Source organism: Phalacrocorax aristotelis, chromosome W, assembly GCF_949628215.1.
Source record: "Phalacrocorax aristotelis chromosome W, bGulAri2.1, whole genome shotgun sequence".
Classification (NCBI taxonomy): domain Eukaryota; kingdom Metazoa; phylum Chordata; class Aves; order Suliformes; family Phalacrocoracidae; genus Phalacrocorax; species Phalacrocorax aristotelis.
Genome location: NC_134310.1, coordinates 3,412,919 through 3,430,458, shown reverse-complemented (window position 1 = coordinate 3,430,458; position 17,540 = coordinate 3,412,919). Strand labels below are relative to the sequence as shown.

Here is a 17,540-nt window from a genome sequence, read left to right as displayed (position 1 = left end):
TCTTGTTCAGATCATTGATAAAGCCATTAAACAAGACTGTCCCCAGCACTGAGCCCTGGGGAACCCCGCTTGTGACCGGCCGCCAACTGGACTTAGCTCTGTTCACCACGACTCTCTGGCCTTCCCCTCCAGTGAAACGCCTTGTGGGCAACAGCCCTGGCACCCACCATCTCCTACGCCGCCAGATGTTGCCATTACGCGTTCTCCCTTAAGACATCACAGTCGAGAGCCACAGTCACAACAGCATAAAGATGATGCACCAGGAGAGCAGGGATTGCTCAGCCTTCGCTGTTACCAGTCACCACAAATACAAATTTTAGAGTGTTGTGTTGAAAAAGGCTGGGATTTCCTCTGATCCGCACATCCCCAAGAAGAGAAAGGTGGTTTCACAGCTGGAGCTCTCCCGCATCAACTCATCTCCCAGACTGGGTTTAAATAATTTATGTCTGAATTTTATGATGCCAGCAGACAACAGCATTACTCAGGGTATCTTTGCAAAACTGAAGTGCATACATCCATGGCAGAAACTCCTGAAAGTGCTCAAAGAGATGTGCTCTGGGGTCACGCCAGCAGGCAATGAGACCAAACACAGGCTCTTTGATGGTAGCTGGGAAGCCGCTGTCAGAGGAACATCACTTTAGAACCCTTAGAGACCAAAAGGAGCCCAAGGTCCATCACAAGCCTTCACCTACAGAGCCAGGTTTCAACCTGAAGGTACAAAACCTTCACCTCCCACCGAGGTGTTCTGGGACAGACATTAAGGTTATGTCTAGACAGTCTCAGATGCTATATTATGCCTCCCCAGATTCATAGATGTGGTTGTCTGGTCTGGTGTCGCTGGGTAGAGCATGAACTACAGCTGGGTAATGCACTAAGGCTTACTGGTGACAGCAGGACACGAACAGGAACTGTTCCGTTTCAGCACCAGCACCCAGTAAGTGCAGCCCACATGCCTAATGTGACCCAAAATGTCATTAACATAAGCCCAGAATCCAAAAGCCTCTCTCTCAATCTACCTTGTTGTAGCCACGACGGAAACCTTTGCGAGACTCTACAGCAGCAAGATGCTCTGCGGTGGGATCACAACCTGCCTTCCTCGCCATTTTAAGTACTTTAAAAGCACATTTTAAGCCTCGCTTCTCTTTTTAAGCCACAGTATTTATTCAAGATCAAAAATTAATTACACCACATCTCTGCAACCCCTGCTGCAAGTGAAAAACCTCTTATTCAGGTCTTACAGAGGTTTTGCTGCAATCCTGGGAAAAGAAAACAACTCGGATAAATCCCAGGAGTTAACCACTGAAGAAATATAATGTATTCAAAGGACACAACTGCTCCTGCCAAGACTCTGGCCAGATCAACCCATACTCACACTTGAATAAAGATCTGTCTTTTAAATGAATTTTCATGCGATGTTAACACATGATCTCCCTGCATCAGCTGGCATCTACCACGGCACGCGGTTCACTGCGGTTCCGCATGCAGTTTCTACAACATACACAGGCGTCTTCCACCACGGCTAACCTCCAGCAAGGGCTCCCATGCACCAGCAGCCGCTCGCAGGAGCTTAACAGTGCCGACCAGCGCAACACAAACTTCACGCACCTTATGCAGCAAGCTGGTGTCTCCATCCAAGGTACCATATCCTTGGAGATGGCATGAGCAAACCTGTGCACCACTGGGGAGAAGAAGCCCTTCAAGCCCACCTCCCTCTCGCAAACATGACCTCATCGATGACCTGCATTTCTAAACCCACAACTTTTTCCTGTTGCCATCAAACCCGGGCAGCAGCTACCAGAACGTGGGGAGGCAGAAGTACTTACTTAGTCCAAGGTCTTTGAATTCTGGAAGACTCGCTGAGGCACAAAGCTGATAGAAGATGTGGTAGTTGCGCTCGTCCTCTGCCTACAGAGGAAAACGCCGAGTTACCGGAGGCGCAACGAGGTTACAGCAGTGCTCCCACCCTCAGCCCTGTGCCTGCTGAGCCCAGGGCCACCCTGACCCCCTCCCCTGCTTCCCATCATCAAGACCTCCTTGGTGCCACCAAGATGACGGGGACCTCGTGCCACCTGGGAAAAAGGAGGTGCCAAGCCTTGCCCTGACCAAAGTACCTTGCCCATCTCGCAAAGGAAATAAATAACTTAATATTAACTTCCACAGCTTACCCCTCTCTGCAATAACCGGGCTAAGTTAGCTAGCAAGCACTGCGTTACAAACCGACAGCAAAATTAAGAGAGGTGGCCTACACTCATGGCTTCCCAGCCTTGTTTGGTTTTAGGATTTTTATATTTGGGGTGTTTTTTTTTGGCTAAGGACAAAATTTTTGCAGATGCTTCTGAGGTCAATGTCAAGCACAAAAAAAAAAAAAGCTCGTCCTGAGCCCTGCACATGAAGCCCAGGGGATGTGCCACGGCAGAGACATCAGCCTCCTCAGCCCTTCTCCTGCCTCCCTTCTCCTTCAAAATTTAAGGCTGTTGTCTGCAATTTATTCTTCCTGGCTTTTTATGAGGTTCAGTAAAAATCTCAGCAGGTGCCCAGAGAAAGGCTTTCCAACCCTGCCCACAGCCAGGCCAGGAGCAGCGGTCCCTCCTCTGGCAGACGGAGGGACAACCAGGGGCCAATTAAGGAGCCTCCCAGGTACATATTCCTCAAGAATGAGGTCACCAGGTTGGGATCATCACGAACAACTGCAAAAGTCTGAGCCTGTAAGATACTCCTGGAAACAGTGTCTACCTGGAAAGTTGCTTTTGAAGCGATTTTTTTAATCCAAAGAAAAGACCCAGACTATTAAATTCACGGAGTACAGCACCCAAAAGACAGAAGCGAAGAAAAAACAGCACAACTCCTCACCTGGAATACAACTCGTGATTTTTCCAACAGATACGTCCTCATGTTGGCACCAATGATGTGGTATCTTTTATCAAAGCCAATCTGAATGTATTTCCCAAAGCGACTGCTGTTGTCGTTTCTTGTTGTTTTAGCATTTCCAATTGCCTGCATGGAACAAAATTCAACATTCCTTTTCACTTTTTTTGAAGTATTTAAACTTGTAATCGGTGTTACATTAACAGTCATGGAAGGATTTGAGGAAAACCCCTTCCCAGGTGCAGAAGGCAGAACAATGACATGACTTTGGGGAGGACTCTTCACTGAAAATGTGGTGTCTCCAGAATTTAAGAAAGAAAAATGTATAGAAACAGAAATGAGTATTTGTACAGTAATTAGACCATCTACATCCCAACAGCCACAGCAGTCCTGTTTTGTCTTATAGGATTCCCCCTCCTCTGTTCATGAATAGTCACCATTGGCAGCTTTCGTGGAGGGCACATGGGCAATGAAGCCCTGCGAGAGGGAGGGAACCAGAAGCAATCCATCTCCAGATGTTTGCGCTTCAGTCCATGGATTTGGTGACATGGCCAGAGCCCCTCCCTGCCTCCCCAGAACCTACCTGCCACCTCCCGGGTGGGTAACGCTGCCCCACGCAGTGGCAGAAGGGAGAGGAGAGAATCCAGCCCACGTGCAAGCATCAGGGTGCAGCACTGCAAACATGGGAATCCACTAAACAGCCAAAAGGAGCAACTCGTGGTGATGCAAGAGGGCCGGAGAAAGACAATATTCCCATTCATGGCTACACTAGCCTTATTTTCTACTACTATTCCCCCGTCCTGAGACAATCAGTCTCAAGCAAGCACAGGGGAAGTGATGGAGGGGCACGAGCACATAGAGGAAAGAGCCCTTGTGCACCTCTCGAAGGCTGGCTGCCCTTCCCAGGCTCTCCTTGCAGATCACCTCAGCAAGACCCGCCTGCTCCCTACCCCATCCATCCACCACCCTCCCAACTCCTCTGGGCTAGCTAATGCACCTCCTTCCCCTTCATTTACCCCTTTACCGCAGCTCACCCATCCCCAGCCCCACAGCCCCCAGTTTCCACCCCCAATCCTCCAGCATGCATCCCAGACCGTACATAAAAGCAGCAGGGTAGAGGCAAAGCAAACGCTTTCCATTTCTGCCCAGAGCCCAACACCCATCCCCCAGGGAAATAAAAGGTTCACAAACTACTATAGCAAACACTACAACTAGATATTTTACAATCCACAATTACCATCATCACCTTTACCTTCAATTCCTTGTCTACAAAGCAGAGATACCTGCCCCAGGGACACGCGTCCGTACACCAAACACGGCGCACCTCACTGCTAAGGACTATTTTGTGACACACATGTCCCTCTACTCCATCTTCACACTTGAACTTGGGGGTTTTTTTGCAAACCAAGGAGCTTTCTTTTATGGTTCTTGCTTGGGCAACATTCCTAGCGATTTCCAATAAAAAGACAGACAGGTTCCCTGGCCTCACCACTTAAAAATTACATCCAGAACTGAACATAGGCAAGAAAATTAGAGCAATAAAATTATGGGGTCATACAGAAGAATAGTATGCACTATGAATTTTCCCTTGGATGCTTTTAAGTGCTCCCAGGTATTGCAGCTACATTTCACAGAGGCACAGGAGACGGGTGAGGAAAGGAGTAAACCAGCGTGAAGCCCACGCTGCAGCAGATCACCACGCATCCTCTGCCCGCACGGCTTTTGTTACTGCTCTCTGCACCGTCACTTATTTTGTCATTCCGGCTTGCACCCCACATTGGGCAGCACGGTGCTAGACCATGCGTGCGGACCCCTGGGCTGGGGTAGGGTTGGTTTTAATCCAGCATCAGCCACCAGTTCTGTGTCTATTGGACAATTTAGCCATGAGGCACTGCGGTGGGAAGCCTCCCTGCAGGTTAAGCCAAGCCTAAGGTTAAGCAAATGACAGGTTAAGCGCAGGACAATGCTACGCTCCACTCCAACACCGCTAGCCCCTGCCTTCAGAAAAAGTCACACGAGCCTGAAGTGCTTAATTGACTTTGGAAAAGCTCAGATCTTGTCTTCACACTAACTTGGTTATTTTGCAAATGAAGTTACTCGGCCTCCAAAATCTGTTCGGGAAACAGGATTTAAGCACTCAGACATTTATTTTCACCGTCTGGTCACAGTGCAATGAAGTGAAGCAGTTTTCCCTTTCCTTTATATTTGTAAAAGGAAATTTTTTTCCGTTAGAGCAGGGATTTCCCTAGAACAGGACTCGTTATTCCCCTGTATGACTGACAGCAACAGAAAATTAACAAAAATAAAACAGCACTGCAATACCTCAAACAGATTAAGTAATCCCTTTCTCTTCTATTTCATGCCTACATGATTAAAGAAGATGATTAGGAGGTACCATGTGGTGGCAAAGGAAGAGGAAGATGATCATGATAAAACACTAATGGTGTCAGCAGCACCACTCAGGCTCTCCGCTCCAGAGCCCCAGTCAAAGCCCAGCTCCTGGAGCCGTGCTGGGCATGCACAGGCTCAGCTTCAAGACCATCAAACAGAGCAGCGATCGGGGTGGGCTAAATGGAGTCTATCAGCATATTTCTGTATTTCCACACCAGCTAAGGATTGCTGTGAGGCTGCAAATCAGGTCTGGCTCACAAGCCCCTATGGCTCCCACTGTTTTAGTGATGTCTGGAGAGACGGAGTAATCGCTGCCAGCAGGGCAAAGGAAATATGCAGCTTTTACCTCCATAATTGGGCTCGACGCGAGGACTTTGGCTTCGATATTGGTCTCGCTGGCAGAACCACCGACGGTTGCAAAGAAACGCATGGCATACTTGGCAGAGACTGTCTTTCCAGCACCCGACTCCCCACTCACGATGATGGACTGGTTCTTCTCATCCCTGTTGTGGCAGAGAAGAAAAGCTTTTGCAAGGTAAATCATTTTTTTTTGTTGTTAATAGTACATTCGTATCATACGGCAATCTTACATCTTCACGTGTCTCCATCGCTTTGTTACCACCTAGATTACGGATGCTGGATTTAGTCTGGACTCTACGAAAGTAACGGTGAATAATACGCAATTGTGATACATCTCTGCTAAAACATAAAGGACACTGAATGTCTCCAGAACATCTCCAAGGGCTTGCAGAGACAATGGGAGATGAAGCCCCGCATGAAGCACTGCTGCTTTCTTCACCCCTGGAGCACGTAGCCCAGCGTTGGGACGCCCATTCCTAACACGCCTCAGTAACAAACCTCTGCTGCTTGACATTTGTCTGACAAACTATTAACGGGCATTGGCTGAATATCAGCTTCTAATGTTATTATGTTTGATTTTTCCCTTGAACGCATTCATTCAAGCATTTGAGATTTTGCTCAACAAGACATGGGCAATTAGCTGTGAAAGTAGCTCGAGTAGCCTAGTGCTGAGCTATTGAAGCACAGGTACCCAGAAAGGCTCCTCGACACTCAAAATACTTTAAAAATATTGAAGCTGTAAAAAATCAAGCACCCTAAAACTTAGGAAATGGCAGAAGTCATTTGATTCCCTATGCAATTCTATGAACATCAGTATTTTCACACATATCCCAACATCTGGTTAAAACTTTGGCAACAATAATACAAAGCAGGTTTTTGACATCAGACTCGCACCTCTTAGTCATCCCAAATCCTGCCAGATTTTGTTACTGCTCCAAAGCGCAGAGATACTTCTGGGACCAAGGGGTAAAAAAAAAAAAAAATAAGAGTTTAAAGACAATTCCTGGTAGACATCATTAAGTAAAGTTTATTCAGCTCCTGAAGTTTTGCAAAGCAAAGTAGTTTTTAAGAAGGACTCGCTCATTACCAGAAGGATCAGGCAGCCTTACCCTCTCCAGGCGCACACCAAATTTGCTTACAAAAGGATACAGGTGTACCAGCACCAGGATAACAATTCAAGCAAATACACGCCGGACCTTTTTATCTGCACGTAGGAAAATACTTTGCTTGAGGGCACGGGACTTTGCACAGGGAAGTTGAGGGTGCATCACCTCATGTAGCTTTTGAGGTTTGCACAGAGCACAAAACTCATCCAAATGCCTTTTTCTACTTGCAAAATTCATTATTCACACCAAAAAAAAGGGCACAAGTCATCGCAGCTATATTAAAATACCTAGTTCTTCCCACCACGGGTGCATAGCCTGCTACCCACTAGACACATCCCAATAATTAATCAGTTTAATGTGCTTAAAGGCCCAAGGCAGTAAGAGGAGCTCATTTTCAGGAGAACTACATCTCTCTAAGCAACGATCTGCTGGCACCAGGAGCAAGTACCTCTTGCTGCAGCAGTGGGATCCGCTCCCCAGGGCATCGCTGGCAGACAGCAAACACAGCACCTCTGCAATTTGGCCGTGAACTTTGGGAAGGAGAGAGTTTTCACTGCAGGATTTGATATAAGCTCCCAAAATACCGGAGCTGTTGGGGTAAGCTTTAAGTATGTAATTGAGTGGGTTTTTAAATAAGATCAAATTCAACTTTCCGGACTCTGCCCGGCTTTCATGAATGCAGGCACACAAAATCTTATATATGAGCATAACAACAAATTTACACGTTGCAATTCTCTCGACATCAGGAAACACCATGAAAATACATTTCAATTTAAGATTCTCAGTTTAAGTTTATACCAACGAGAGATGAGAACAGAGGCTAGATGATTGCTCTATACTACTCGTATACTTTCAACGAAAACGCAAACGTACTGCAACACCACACCACTGCTTTCCTCCACTTTCAGGCATGTACATCTCAATTCCTTCTAGGCTCAAGATAATTGGTTTGAAAAAAAAAACTCAGTCAAGTCAAACATGTAACATTTTGGTGCAAACCACAACTTCCCAACACTTGCAGCAGGAGAGGACTGGCGAGCTCACTTCCAGCCGCGTTCATATTTTTCAGGGATTGATTCATCACGTACATCTTAATACACCCCCTGGTCAGCTCCACCGTTTCTCCTGGGCATCCACCAGCAGAATGGCAAGAACCACCTCCAACCACTCTGGCTAATAAACAGTTAACACTGAAATACTGGCCGTGAACTGAGCACAACCTCACCCAGGCAGCCGAAACCCCAGTATTCCCAGTGACTCATCCCGGGTGGGGACAGCCTGCACATCTCACCGAGGATTTGCTAAGTCACGGCCTCTGCATGCCTTGGCAAAGCCACCCTGACTCTCCCGCAGGCAGCCAGCTGGCGGCATCGGGGCACGGAGCTGCCAACACACCGGTCTCACACCTTTAGACTTCCACGGGTGTGCGATAAAGCTCTTTTTGTAGCACGAGCCACCAGACACGTGATCCCGATGGGAAAAACCAGTGCCAGCTCCAAGGTGAGGAAGGAAGACTAAGCACCAAAACTAGAAGTACGTTGGATACGCCTGTAGCAGCAGTTCCTGGGCCAGGTGACGGCAGTGATTGATCACTATTTATCTCCAGTTAAAGTAGGTGAGAAGTTTCACATCTGTTTTTGTGATCTTTGTGGACAACCGCTTGCTGAGCTCCAGCACTGAACATCCCACACTGGCCAGCAGTAGGACGCAACAAGTAAAAGTCATGCCAGCTACAAAAGAAGGGGCAGACAGGTTTTAGCATGGGTTGCAAGCGCAGATGGACGATTGCCCTTCAGGAGAGGTGAGGGAGAAGCACAAGGAAGAGGCGACAACCGAGATCTCTGCCAGCAAGCACTGGGCCTGCAAAAGGGGCTCTGCAAATGCAGAGGTGGCTTGGCTTTGAGCTGCACTTGTGTAAAAGTGACTGGAGAATTATTGCTTCTTATCCTTTTCAGTGTGACAGCTACTGCCCAAGCGGCAAATTTCAGGAAATATTTTCCCCCCTCTTTTTTCTTTAAGCCAGATGATGAAAACTACACCAGTCTGGGAGAGACTCTTCAGTTGAATTAAGGCAATAAAGCTCAAAAAAGAGGAATTATGCATCACTTGGCATCCAGTCACCACTGCTACAAGGTAATATTTTGTAATCTTTTTCTTTTAATCCAAGATTTATAATTAAGATCTCATGTTACCGATTTTGACCTCTTCCATAAGTTCTTCATATCAGCTATTGGGGGTATGTCGGGCTGGAGGAGACAGAGACCAACCCACCGGAGAGCCCATCCAAGGAGCTCTCCAGACCCACAGTCTCCACAGCCTTCAGGTCCCATCGCAAACTGCCTTTTATGTTGGATCCCAAGTGTTTTTTTCCATCCCTCTGGCTTGTTTTTCTAAAAGTACCATCGCCCTCCAAAAGACACTGAACCTAGTGATAAAAACCATGGTCAACACCATTTACCGCTATTGCCAACTCTCTGCCAGGTCATGTTTTTCCAGAGTTTCTCAAAAATTTGCCCTAACAGCTGATGCGCTGCTACGTGAAATGGGCCAGGCAGGTTCTCCATGGCACAAGAAAACTTCTGGAGTTTTGTTAGTTAATAAAATGAAATAAAATGCTGCTGGCTTCCAAGCAAGACAGCAAGGCCACTCAAGCTCCTGCACTGGCAGTAACATCTCTTCCGTTGCTTTGGGTTATTTTTTGTAGAAAATGCATGTTTGGACAATTCTTTTCCAACTTCAGGAACAAAGGCTACAGAGACCTTCCCTTCTTCGGCGTACAAGTTAACCAACTGCTGGCGCCAGCAGATGGATGAACCGCACTGAGCAGCTGGTAGCAAACAGGCTGCTCAGTGAGCAGAAATGGTTAAAACCAGGCAGGACTTGTGTTCAGCGTGGAATAAAAAATACTGAAATGTTTGGCCATTGTGCAGGTGCGGTATGCAACACGGCTGCTGGAAATACAGTCAATTTTGGCAGCTTCAGCACAGAAGAATATTATTATGGAAATAAAGCCTAGATAAAATGAAATGTTATGGGCAAATACCAGCTCTGATGTAGCACAGCGATGCTGTCACATCTCCTCCCGGGGCTTATGTGGCTCCTTTGCACCTTGGGGCTACCACCGTGGCTTGTTATGCCGCTACGACATGCATCAGCGCTCTTCTCTCTGCGACAAACAGCTCACACGACGCACACATGCCAGCACACAACATGCTCACGCTTGTCCAGCAACATGGGGCGTGTAATGGGGATTAAGCTTCAACGATGGCCAAAGATGCTGTTCCCACTGCTACAGCTCAAGCCAGGTGTGAAGCACTTAGAAGATGCAACTCCCCAACCTTCACCCCCATGGGTCTGCAGTGCTTTTGCTTCTAGAACCTAGAGCAGCTTCCCAAGATGACACACAGCCTCTAAAACCAATACCATGACCTCATCTACAGCCTCCATCCATCAGAGACGCTTACAAAACCATCAAGGCACATAAATCCAACCAGAACATTATTTCTTCAACGCGAGGGGCAACAGCACCTCAAAGTTGAGGGCTGCAAGTGTTGGTGGTATCTGATAAGCCTATGGCCTGCCGTCTGTCCGTGCAATCTGAATGTTTTGCTTCACTGTGCTATTTCAATGGGTCCTCTTCATGCAATAATACATGTTCATGAGCTGCTACGCAGGTGATTAACACCTCTTTTATTGCAGACTTACACTATGAGCAACACCCATCAAGACTCTCACCCTTGGCCACACACACAGCAAGAGATGGATGAGGTGTCCAGCCCAGCAAAATTAATAAGGCGGTCACTGGAGTTTTCAAAATATATGAAAAATATTACAGAATGGTTTGGGTTGGAAGGGACCTTTCAAGGCCATCTAGTCCAACCCCCTGCAGTGAGCAGGGACATCTTCAACTCGATCAGGTCGCTCAGAGCCCCGTCCAACCTGGCCTTGAGTGTGTCCAGGGATGAGGCATCGACCACCCCTCAGGGCAACCTGAGCCAGGGTTTCATACTCTCATCATAATATAAAACATTTCTTCCTTATATCTAGTCTGAAAGTCTAACAGATATCAGATTTTTTTACTAAGGCAACTTCTAAAGGTGCTGCCTGAGGCAAAACAAAAGTCAGCTGTCTACAAAGAGAATGGGCACTTCAAGCAGACACCTGTGCTGATTAGGACTAGCTGCTAATTACCAGCCTTTGCATCAAGAAAACTGATTTTCCTGCTTCTTTAAGCAGTCAGTCCTTCACCTGCAGCAACGCGGAGTAGACTGCTACCCTCGGAGGTGCCTCCAAACCGGCTGGGAAAGGTATGTAGAAACATCCAAACTTCAAGCCCGCCCAACCAGCCCCAGCTCTCCAGCTGTAGCGAGAGCTGCACCCAGAACAATCAGAGGCGAGACACTGCTCAGTGTTTCCGTATGCAGTTCTCAGCCTAGGAAAGTCATTAGTCATCGTAATATATGATTTCCCATCAATTTACCTGGTTAAGCCAGGGCTGAACGTCCCTGGAAAGTTCTCCCTGCAGGAAAGGGCATGGTCAAGCCATGGCAATAGCAAAGGGGCTGAACCCAAGGACAGTAATGGTTCCCACCACCCCTCGCTCTGTCAAGAAGAAACAGGGGACATCTCAGTGCACATATACACCTCCAAGATCCTTAGCCTTCACCCACACTGCTTGAAAGCAGGAGTATTTGTAGACAAATATATCCCAAATGTTCTCCAGACCTAAATCACAGTCAGAGTTTTAACCCAGTCAACTTCCTTTAAAGCAGTAATCTAAAGCCATGAGAAGGGACCTAGGACTTACAGGACTTGTTTTTATAGTCATCTCTTCAAAAAACCATCACTGCCACCAGTAGCTTAAGCAAACCACTGCACAACTTCACCTCGATCTCAGCAGTAAGCGCAAAACCAGCTGCACCAAAACCAGGGCTCCTCTGAGAGGGAAAAATAGCCAAAGCAAACGAAGGCAGAACCAGACCCTGTGAATAATTATCGGGGTCACTCCAGCTCTAATCCCAGATCCGACACTAATTCTCTGTGTAATAGAACAAGTCGGTGAGTCTCTCTGCATTTCCACCATGGAAATCACATTTAACCTACTTCTTTCAGGACGCTGGGAGGATTAGTGTTCATAAAGCAATCTGAAGATTAAAAATACTTTAAGTACTGTAGCTTAAACTTAGCCTGACCACAAGAACACCCGTAAAGCCCCGACGCACAACAGGCTCTAATACACTTTTGTATTGACCGCACTGTGCAGGCTGAAAATGAGCGTAGCTATTGCATCATGTTGTTAGCGCTAGATAAATATTCAATAATTTAATTATCAGATTGCATCCCCCCCAAGCGCTAATGACAGCGAGAAAAACACTGAGACAGCCTAACTTTGCTTTCAAATGAATAAGCACAAAAGTTACACACTGTGAAGGTAAAAATCAGAGCGTTGCAGCGTTGTAACGTGGTGAAGGGCCGCCTCTGCAACTGCCTCCGAAGCCAGGAATCGTTCCCATTTCAGTAGGATAACTGGAATTTGGAGCAGTACCTCTGCCAAGAGCGGCAGCAACTTGTTTTACTTGCTGGCTTTAACTTGGGTTTGTAAAACACCACGCTTGGCATCGTCGCTCACCACAAATATGAAAACACAACTTTGGAGTAGTTGGACTTTTCCACTGGAGAAACCCAAGGCTGAGCATGAGCCAGCAGTGCCCAGGTGGCCAAGGAGGCCACCAGCCCCCGGGCTTGTGTCAGCACTGGGGTGGCCAGCAGGAGCCGGGCAGGGATGGGGCCCCTGTGCTCGGCACTGGGGAGGCCCCACCTCGAACGCTGGGCTCAGGTTTGGGCCCCTCGGGACAAGAAGGCCCTGGAGGGGCTGGAGCGTGTCCAGAGAAGGGCAGCGGGGCTGGGGCAGGGTCTGGAGCACAAGTGTGCTGGGGGGCGGCTGAGGGGGCTGGGGGGGTTTAGCCTGGAGAAGAGGGGGCTGAGGGGAGCCCTTCTCGCTCTCTGCAGCTGCCTGAGAGGGGCTGGAGTGAGGGGGGGGCTGGTCTCTGCTCCCAAGTCACCAGGGACAGGACGAGAGGGAACGGCCTCAAGCTGTGTCAGGGGAGGTTTAGGTTGGATACTAGAAAAAATTTCTTCACCGAAAGGTTTGTCAGGCATTGGAACAGGCTGCCCAGGGAGGTGGTGGAGTCTCCATCCCTGGAGGTATTTAGAAGAAGGGTAGACGTGGTGCTTGAGGATCTGGTTTAGTGGTAGACTTGGCAGTGATAGGTTAGCGGTTGGGCTCGACCTTAAGGGTCTTTTCCAACCTTAACGATTCTATGATTCGATGTTATTCAGCGTCCGGTCAAACAAGACTGTTTAAGGACATGATTTCTGTTTGCGTTCTCAAACATCTGCTGCAAATGCATGTTTTACGCTGCAGCTGCTGAAACCAGCAGCAACATAAGGACAGCTTTTCAAGTGCTATATATTCATCTGGATCTTTTTTTTTTAACTCTGCATCTTTCATAAATAGCATGGACAACCCTACACAACTTTTTTTTTTTTTTGGAGGTAGATAACTTTTTTATACAGTGAATTATACTGATGGGGGGGAGAATGAATTTTTTTCACCAACAACCTACGCCCACATGCACCACACCACAGCTCCAAAATACATTTTGGCCAGAACCACCCCCAGAGCTGCTGTAGCCCTTCCCCACCCCAGTGCCATCGCAACTGTAAAGATAACATTGCACCTTAATGCAACAAACCAGAGAAACATAACAACAAAATCCCGTTTCAGCGATGCCAAAGCCTGGTGTAACATCTCTCAGCTGTTGCAGGTGCCCCCAGGTGCATGTTAGATCATGCACAGTCCATCCAGGGTCTTAGTCAAGACAAATGCATCGGGCACGATGTAATCCGCCAGGTACATCCTGCGCGGCTTCAGCAGCAATTTGCTCACATCCCCTTGGGTTTTAGCAAGAAGCCAGAGAAAAAACACAGGCTTGAATCTCTCAGTTGCTGGGAAAAAGACTAGAAGAACTAGTCTGGTCCTGAACGGGAAAGGATGAGCACGCAGCGTGGTGCTCAAAGAACAGGTAACACGCAAATTAACCTTATCTTCTGCAGCGGTCACCAGCAGCACAAAGCATTACCCTCCCTCGGTACAACACTATTTAACATGCGTATCAGTCTGACGTTTCTAACACGGAGATCAAATACCACAGTGCAAATTAAGATGTCTTTGCAGAGGTCAGAGCGCTTTTATGCGATGCTCCAGCAAACCAGTTACTCCTCCTGCGAGAGCGGTGGGAGTCCCACTGCTCCCGGCTCATTAAGGTACTTTCTCCCCGGACCGCTTTGTGCAGCTGGCTGGAAATGCCCCTTCGATAGCAAAGAAAATCCTGCATACTCAAAAGTTTCTGCAAAATGCTGAGCTGTCTCCAGTCTTTCCACCAATTCCTGAGGGCAAGCAGGCAGGATGACCTTCTCCCAGGATTTATGCTTTGCATACCCCGTTGGGGAAGAGCACAAGCTCCTCGGCCACACTAAAACGAGGTCAGCAGTTCTTCCATGTGCTGTTTCTAACAAGAGCAAACGACGCACCCAGCCGATTTTATTAGTTGTCTGGCACCCTGATGCTCTTTTCTGCACTGGGATCACCACAGAGCATCCCTTGCTCCAACCCAAGCCACCCAACAGCAGCAGCCGGCCCTCATGGAGCACCGCAGGTGGAAGAGGCTTCACACTGTGTCCTCCCAAAAAGGACCCACACCGGGGCAAGGACCCACACCGGGGCAAGGACCCACACGGGCTTTCTGCTCCCCAAGCTCGCATGATGCTACCCCAGCAGTTCAGCTCTGCAGGCACCAGGAGGACAAGCCTGTTGCTCTTCCACCCCATGGCAGTCCTGGAAAGAAGGTCCTGCATCCATCACCAGCCATCGATGCTTGTAAAACTCCTACCCTACCATCTAATTAATTACAGTTGATACAGAAAGCCCCAGAAAGACATTTTCAGAACCCAACAGGACCACTGACTTTTGGGTGAGCGCTATTGGTTCTCCATCCTGAGGTCTCCAGAACCTCACTGAGGACATGGGACAGCAAGCCGTGACCGGGAAGTGGGCCAGGGTGATTGCAAGCCTTTGTGCTCCGATATAATTACGATGCTCGTAAACACCGTTTTGAATATTTAATGATATGTGGTATCACAGCTTTCACACCTCAGAGCTCAAACAGTTCTTCTGCATTGCAGCAGTAATTACATGTCTCATGTAGCCTGTTACGACTCCAAGTGGGTGATATTTCACACACACAGTCATTACTCTTCATCAGGCACTGACCTTTCTGTACCTTAAGCTCTCCCATGCCAGTGCTGTCCCATTATGAGTATTTATGGTTTTTCTGTAAGGGAGGTCTCATTTATGATTAAAGCATAATTCTTATTCCAAATTGCCAAAAGGGAAATAAAACCTAAAAAAAACCCTAAAAATAAGATCTAAAAAAGGACCATTTAGTTGGCCGCTTATCCTCAGAGCATCTCAGTCCTCTCCCATAGCAGGGCAAGTAAGACTGGAGCATCTTTCCTCCAGTTGTTGGGAAACATTACCCGGAAACCCTTCCATTTTTTCTTTATATCACCTCTGGAGAAGCTGCGTCCACCTGCTTTTGCAAACCCTGAGGTCTAACACCAGCACTGGCATGCTTATGGGCTAGCTCTTCCGAAAGCGGGATAGGGACAAAGGGAGAAGGTTTTAACTCTAAACAGAAGAGATCTCCCTCAGTTTCTCCCCTTTCCTAAATTCAAGGTTATCGAGCGGTTTTCCTTCTGACCCTTTTTTCGAATACCAGAGCTTTAGTTTTGGAGATGGCACCTGCCACACAGCCCTGCTGAGCTGCAGCACAGATCAGCCCCGCAGCTCACTGCAAACCCCCGACCCAGCCTCATTCACCAGGAGACCTAAACCCTTCCCTGCCTTTAATACCACACAACGTCCAGCCTTATTTATTGTGCCAGCCTGATTCCTCTTGCATCTCTGTCGGGGGTTAATCTCTCTTTTAACTCCTACCCGCTCTCTCTTTGTATGGTTTTTAAATCCTCTTGTAAAGCTTGAGATTTGAAGTGCTATCAAAGGACAGCCCCCACCGTGCCCACACCCCTCCCTGGCCTCTATTAGGGGATGGGCAGGGTCGACACTGCAATTTCTGCTCTTTTCCAGCTCCAGCATTGCACCCCACAGCAGAAAAGAGAGCGGTCATGGCCATGCACAGCCCCTGTATCTCTGCAGGACACAGATCGTCCGTGTTTGCCTGTGTCGGTGTAGGCCAGCAGTGATTTTTACACTTCGACGTATGCTTTTGATGGTGCAATGAAAGATTTGGGCGCACTGACTTCCCACAAAAATGGAAAGCCACTACTATATGAGTTACCCAACTGCAGCCCGGGTGTTTGAGCATTTAGTACCAGAAACAGCATGCCGGCGGCGGGGCTGAAAAGGGAAGACATGCTGTTTCCGTATGACTTATAATTTAGGAATCACAAGGTAGATGCTGACCCTGGTTTGAATCGCAGACGCTGGGGGTTATCTGGAACCCACCGAGCTGCAGGTGAGACCAGCAGCCCAGACACGCAGAAGCTGAGCTCATCCACCAAATCACTCCTGTATTTCTTATTTCATTTCTCCTACAAGAACTATCAGCACCACTACCAGGAGATCCTCACACTGGGAAGGAAGAAACTCCAGTCTAATCAACAGGCCACCAGAACACTTGTTTTCCCACCAACGCTGCAAGGGTCACAGGTAAGGTCTGCAGAGCCCTTTCATGCTCCTAGCAGGAGAATGTTAAAATGCTCTGCATTTCCAATTTAGCTGAGCTATACGTGGATCCGCTCAAGATATTTTTGTCTGACCACATGCAACAGCTTTGCAGACATCACGCACCTGTGAAAGCATCGGCCCCACGGACGCAACAGCGAATAAAGAACATGGCACTTCACCGAGTCCACGCAATTCTTGGGAGGCTTCTGCAAGTCCTTTATCACCTGAGGTCTTTTTCACTGTAATATTTGAACATTGCCCTTATTTTTTGGTTATTAGCTGACACGTCGTGCTAATTAGGAGGCCCACATATGTGATATAACATCACTATTGTGGCAAGATCCAGATGTGCTAACTGGAAAACACGCAGAATATGCAGCAAGAGGCTTACGATGCTTTCGCTGTTTGATTTACGATTTGAGCAAAGACCACCCCACTACTTGCTCCCCGTTTTTGAGACATGTTTGATGCCTTTGGAGGGCCCGTTCTCCTGCCCCATCACCCACAGCAGTGCTTTTCACACCACATACCTCTATCGCCTAGTGCTGTTCTATTTTGCATTTCATTAAGTATAATGCATGATTAAAAAAAAAAGGCATTAAGAAACCCTACTTGGACTAGCAAGTCCTAGCGTGTGCCCAGAGTGAAACCGACTGGTACGAGAGGAAGAGATAGGGAACAAAGACGGAAAAGCCGCACAGATATATCCGCTACTTCAGCACACTGCAGTGATTTTCCTAAAAGACTCAGCTCAGCATCTGGAGACAACACAGTGACTGCACTGTCAAGCCGAGGTGGCCGAGGATAGCTGGGGAGAAATAAAATGGGGCCACAGACACAAAGGTGAATATCTAACCTCTAACTAAAGCCCCCCAAAGGCTGGGAATGGGAAGCTGGCGTTGCACTGTCACCGTGCCACGCTTCAGTCACTTCCATGGAGCTGGCAACAACTGATGGGACATACTCACCGAGAGGAACGTGGGTCGGGGCAGGTAGTGAGAAACAAGCCC

The 17,540-nt window shown here is 47.9% G+C and overlaps 1 protein-coding gene across 1 annotated transcript in view; it reads right to left on the bottom strand.

Annotated features, from left to right (window-relative positions):
• The window catches only part of MYO5B (myosin VB), a 157,602-nt gene that overhangs the window by 98,653 nt on the left and 41,409 nt on the right, over nucleotides 1-17,540 (bottom strand). The window contains exons 5-7 of the mRNA XM_075077514.1: nucleotides 5,603-5,759; nucleotides 2,851-2,994; nucleotides 1,824-1,905 (exon numbers count right to left, since the gene is read on the bottom strand). Coding sequence (XP_074933615.1) covers nucleotides 1,824-1,905; nucleotides 2,851-2,994; nucleotides 5,603-5,759 — 383 coding nt within the window. The remainder of the gene's footprint in view (nucleotides 1-1,823; nucleotides 1,906-2,850; nucleotides 2,995-5,602; nucleotides 5,760-17,540) is intronic.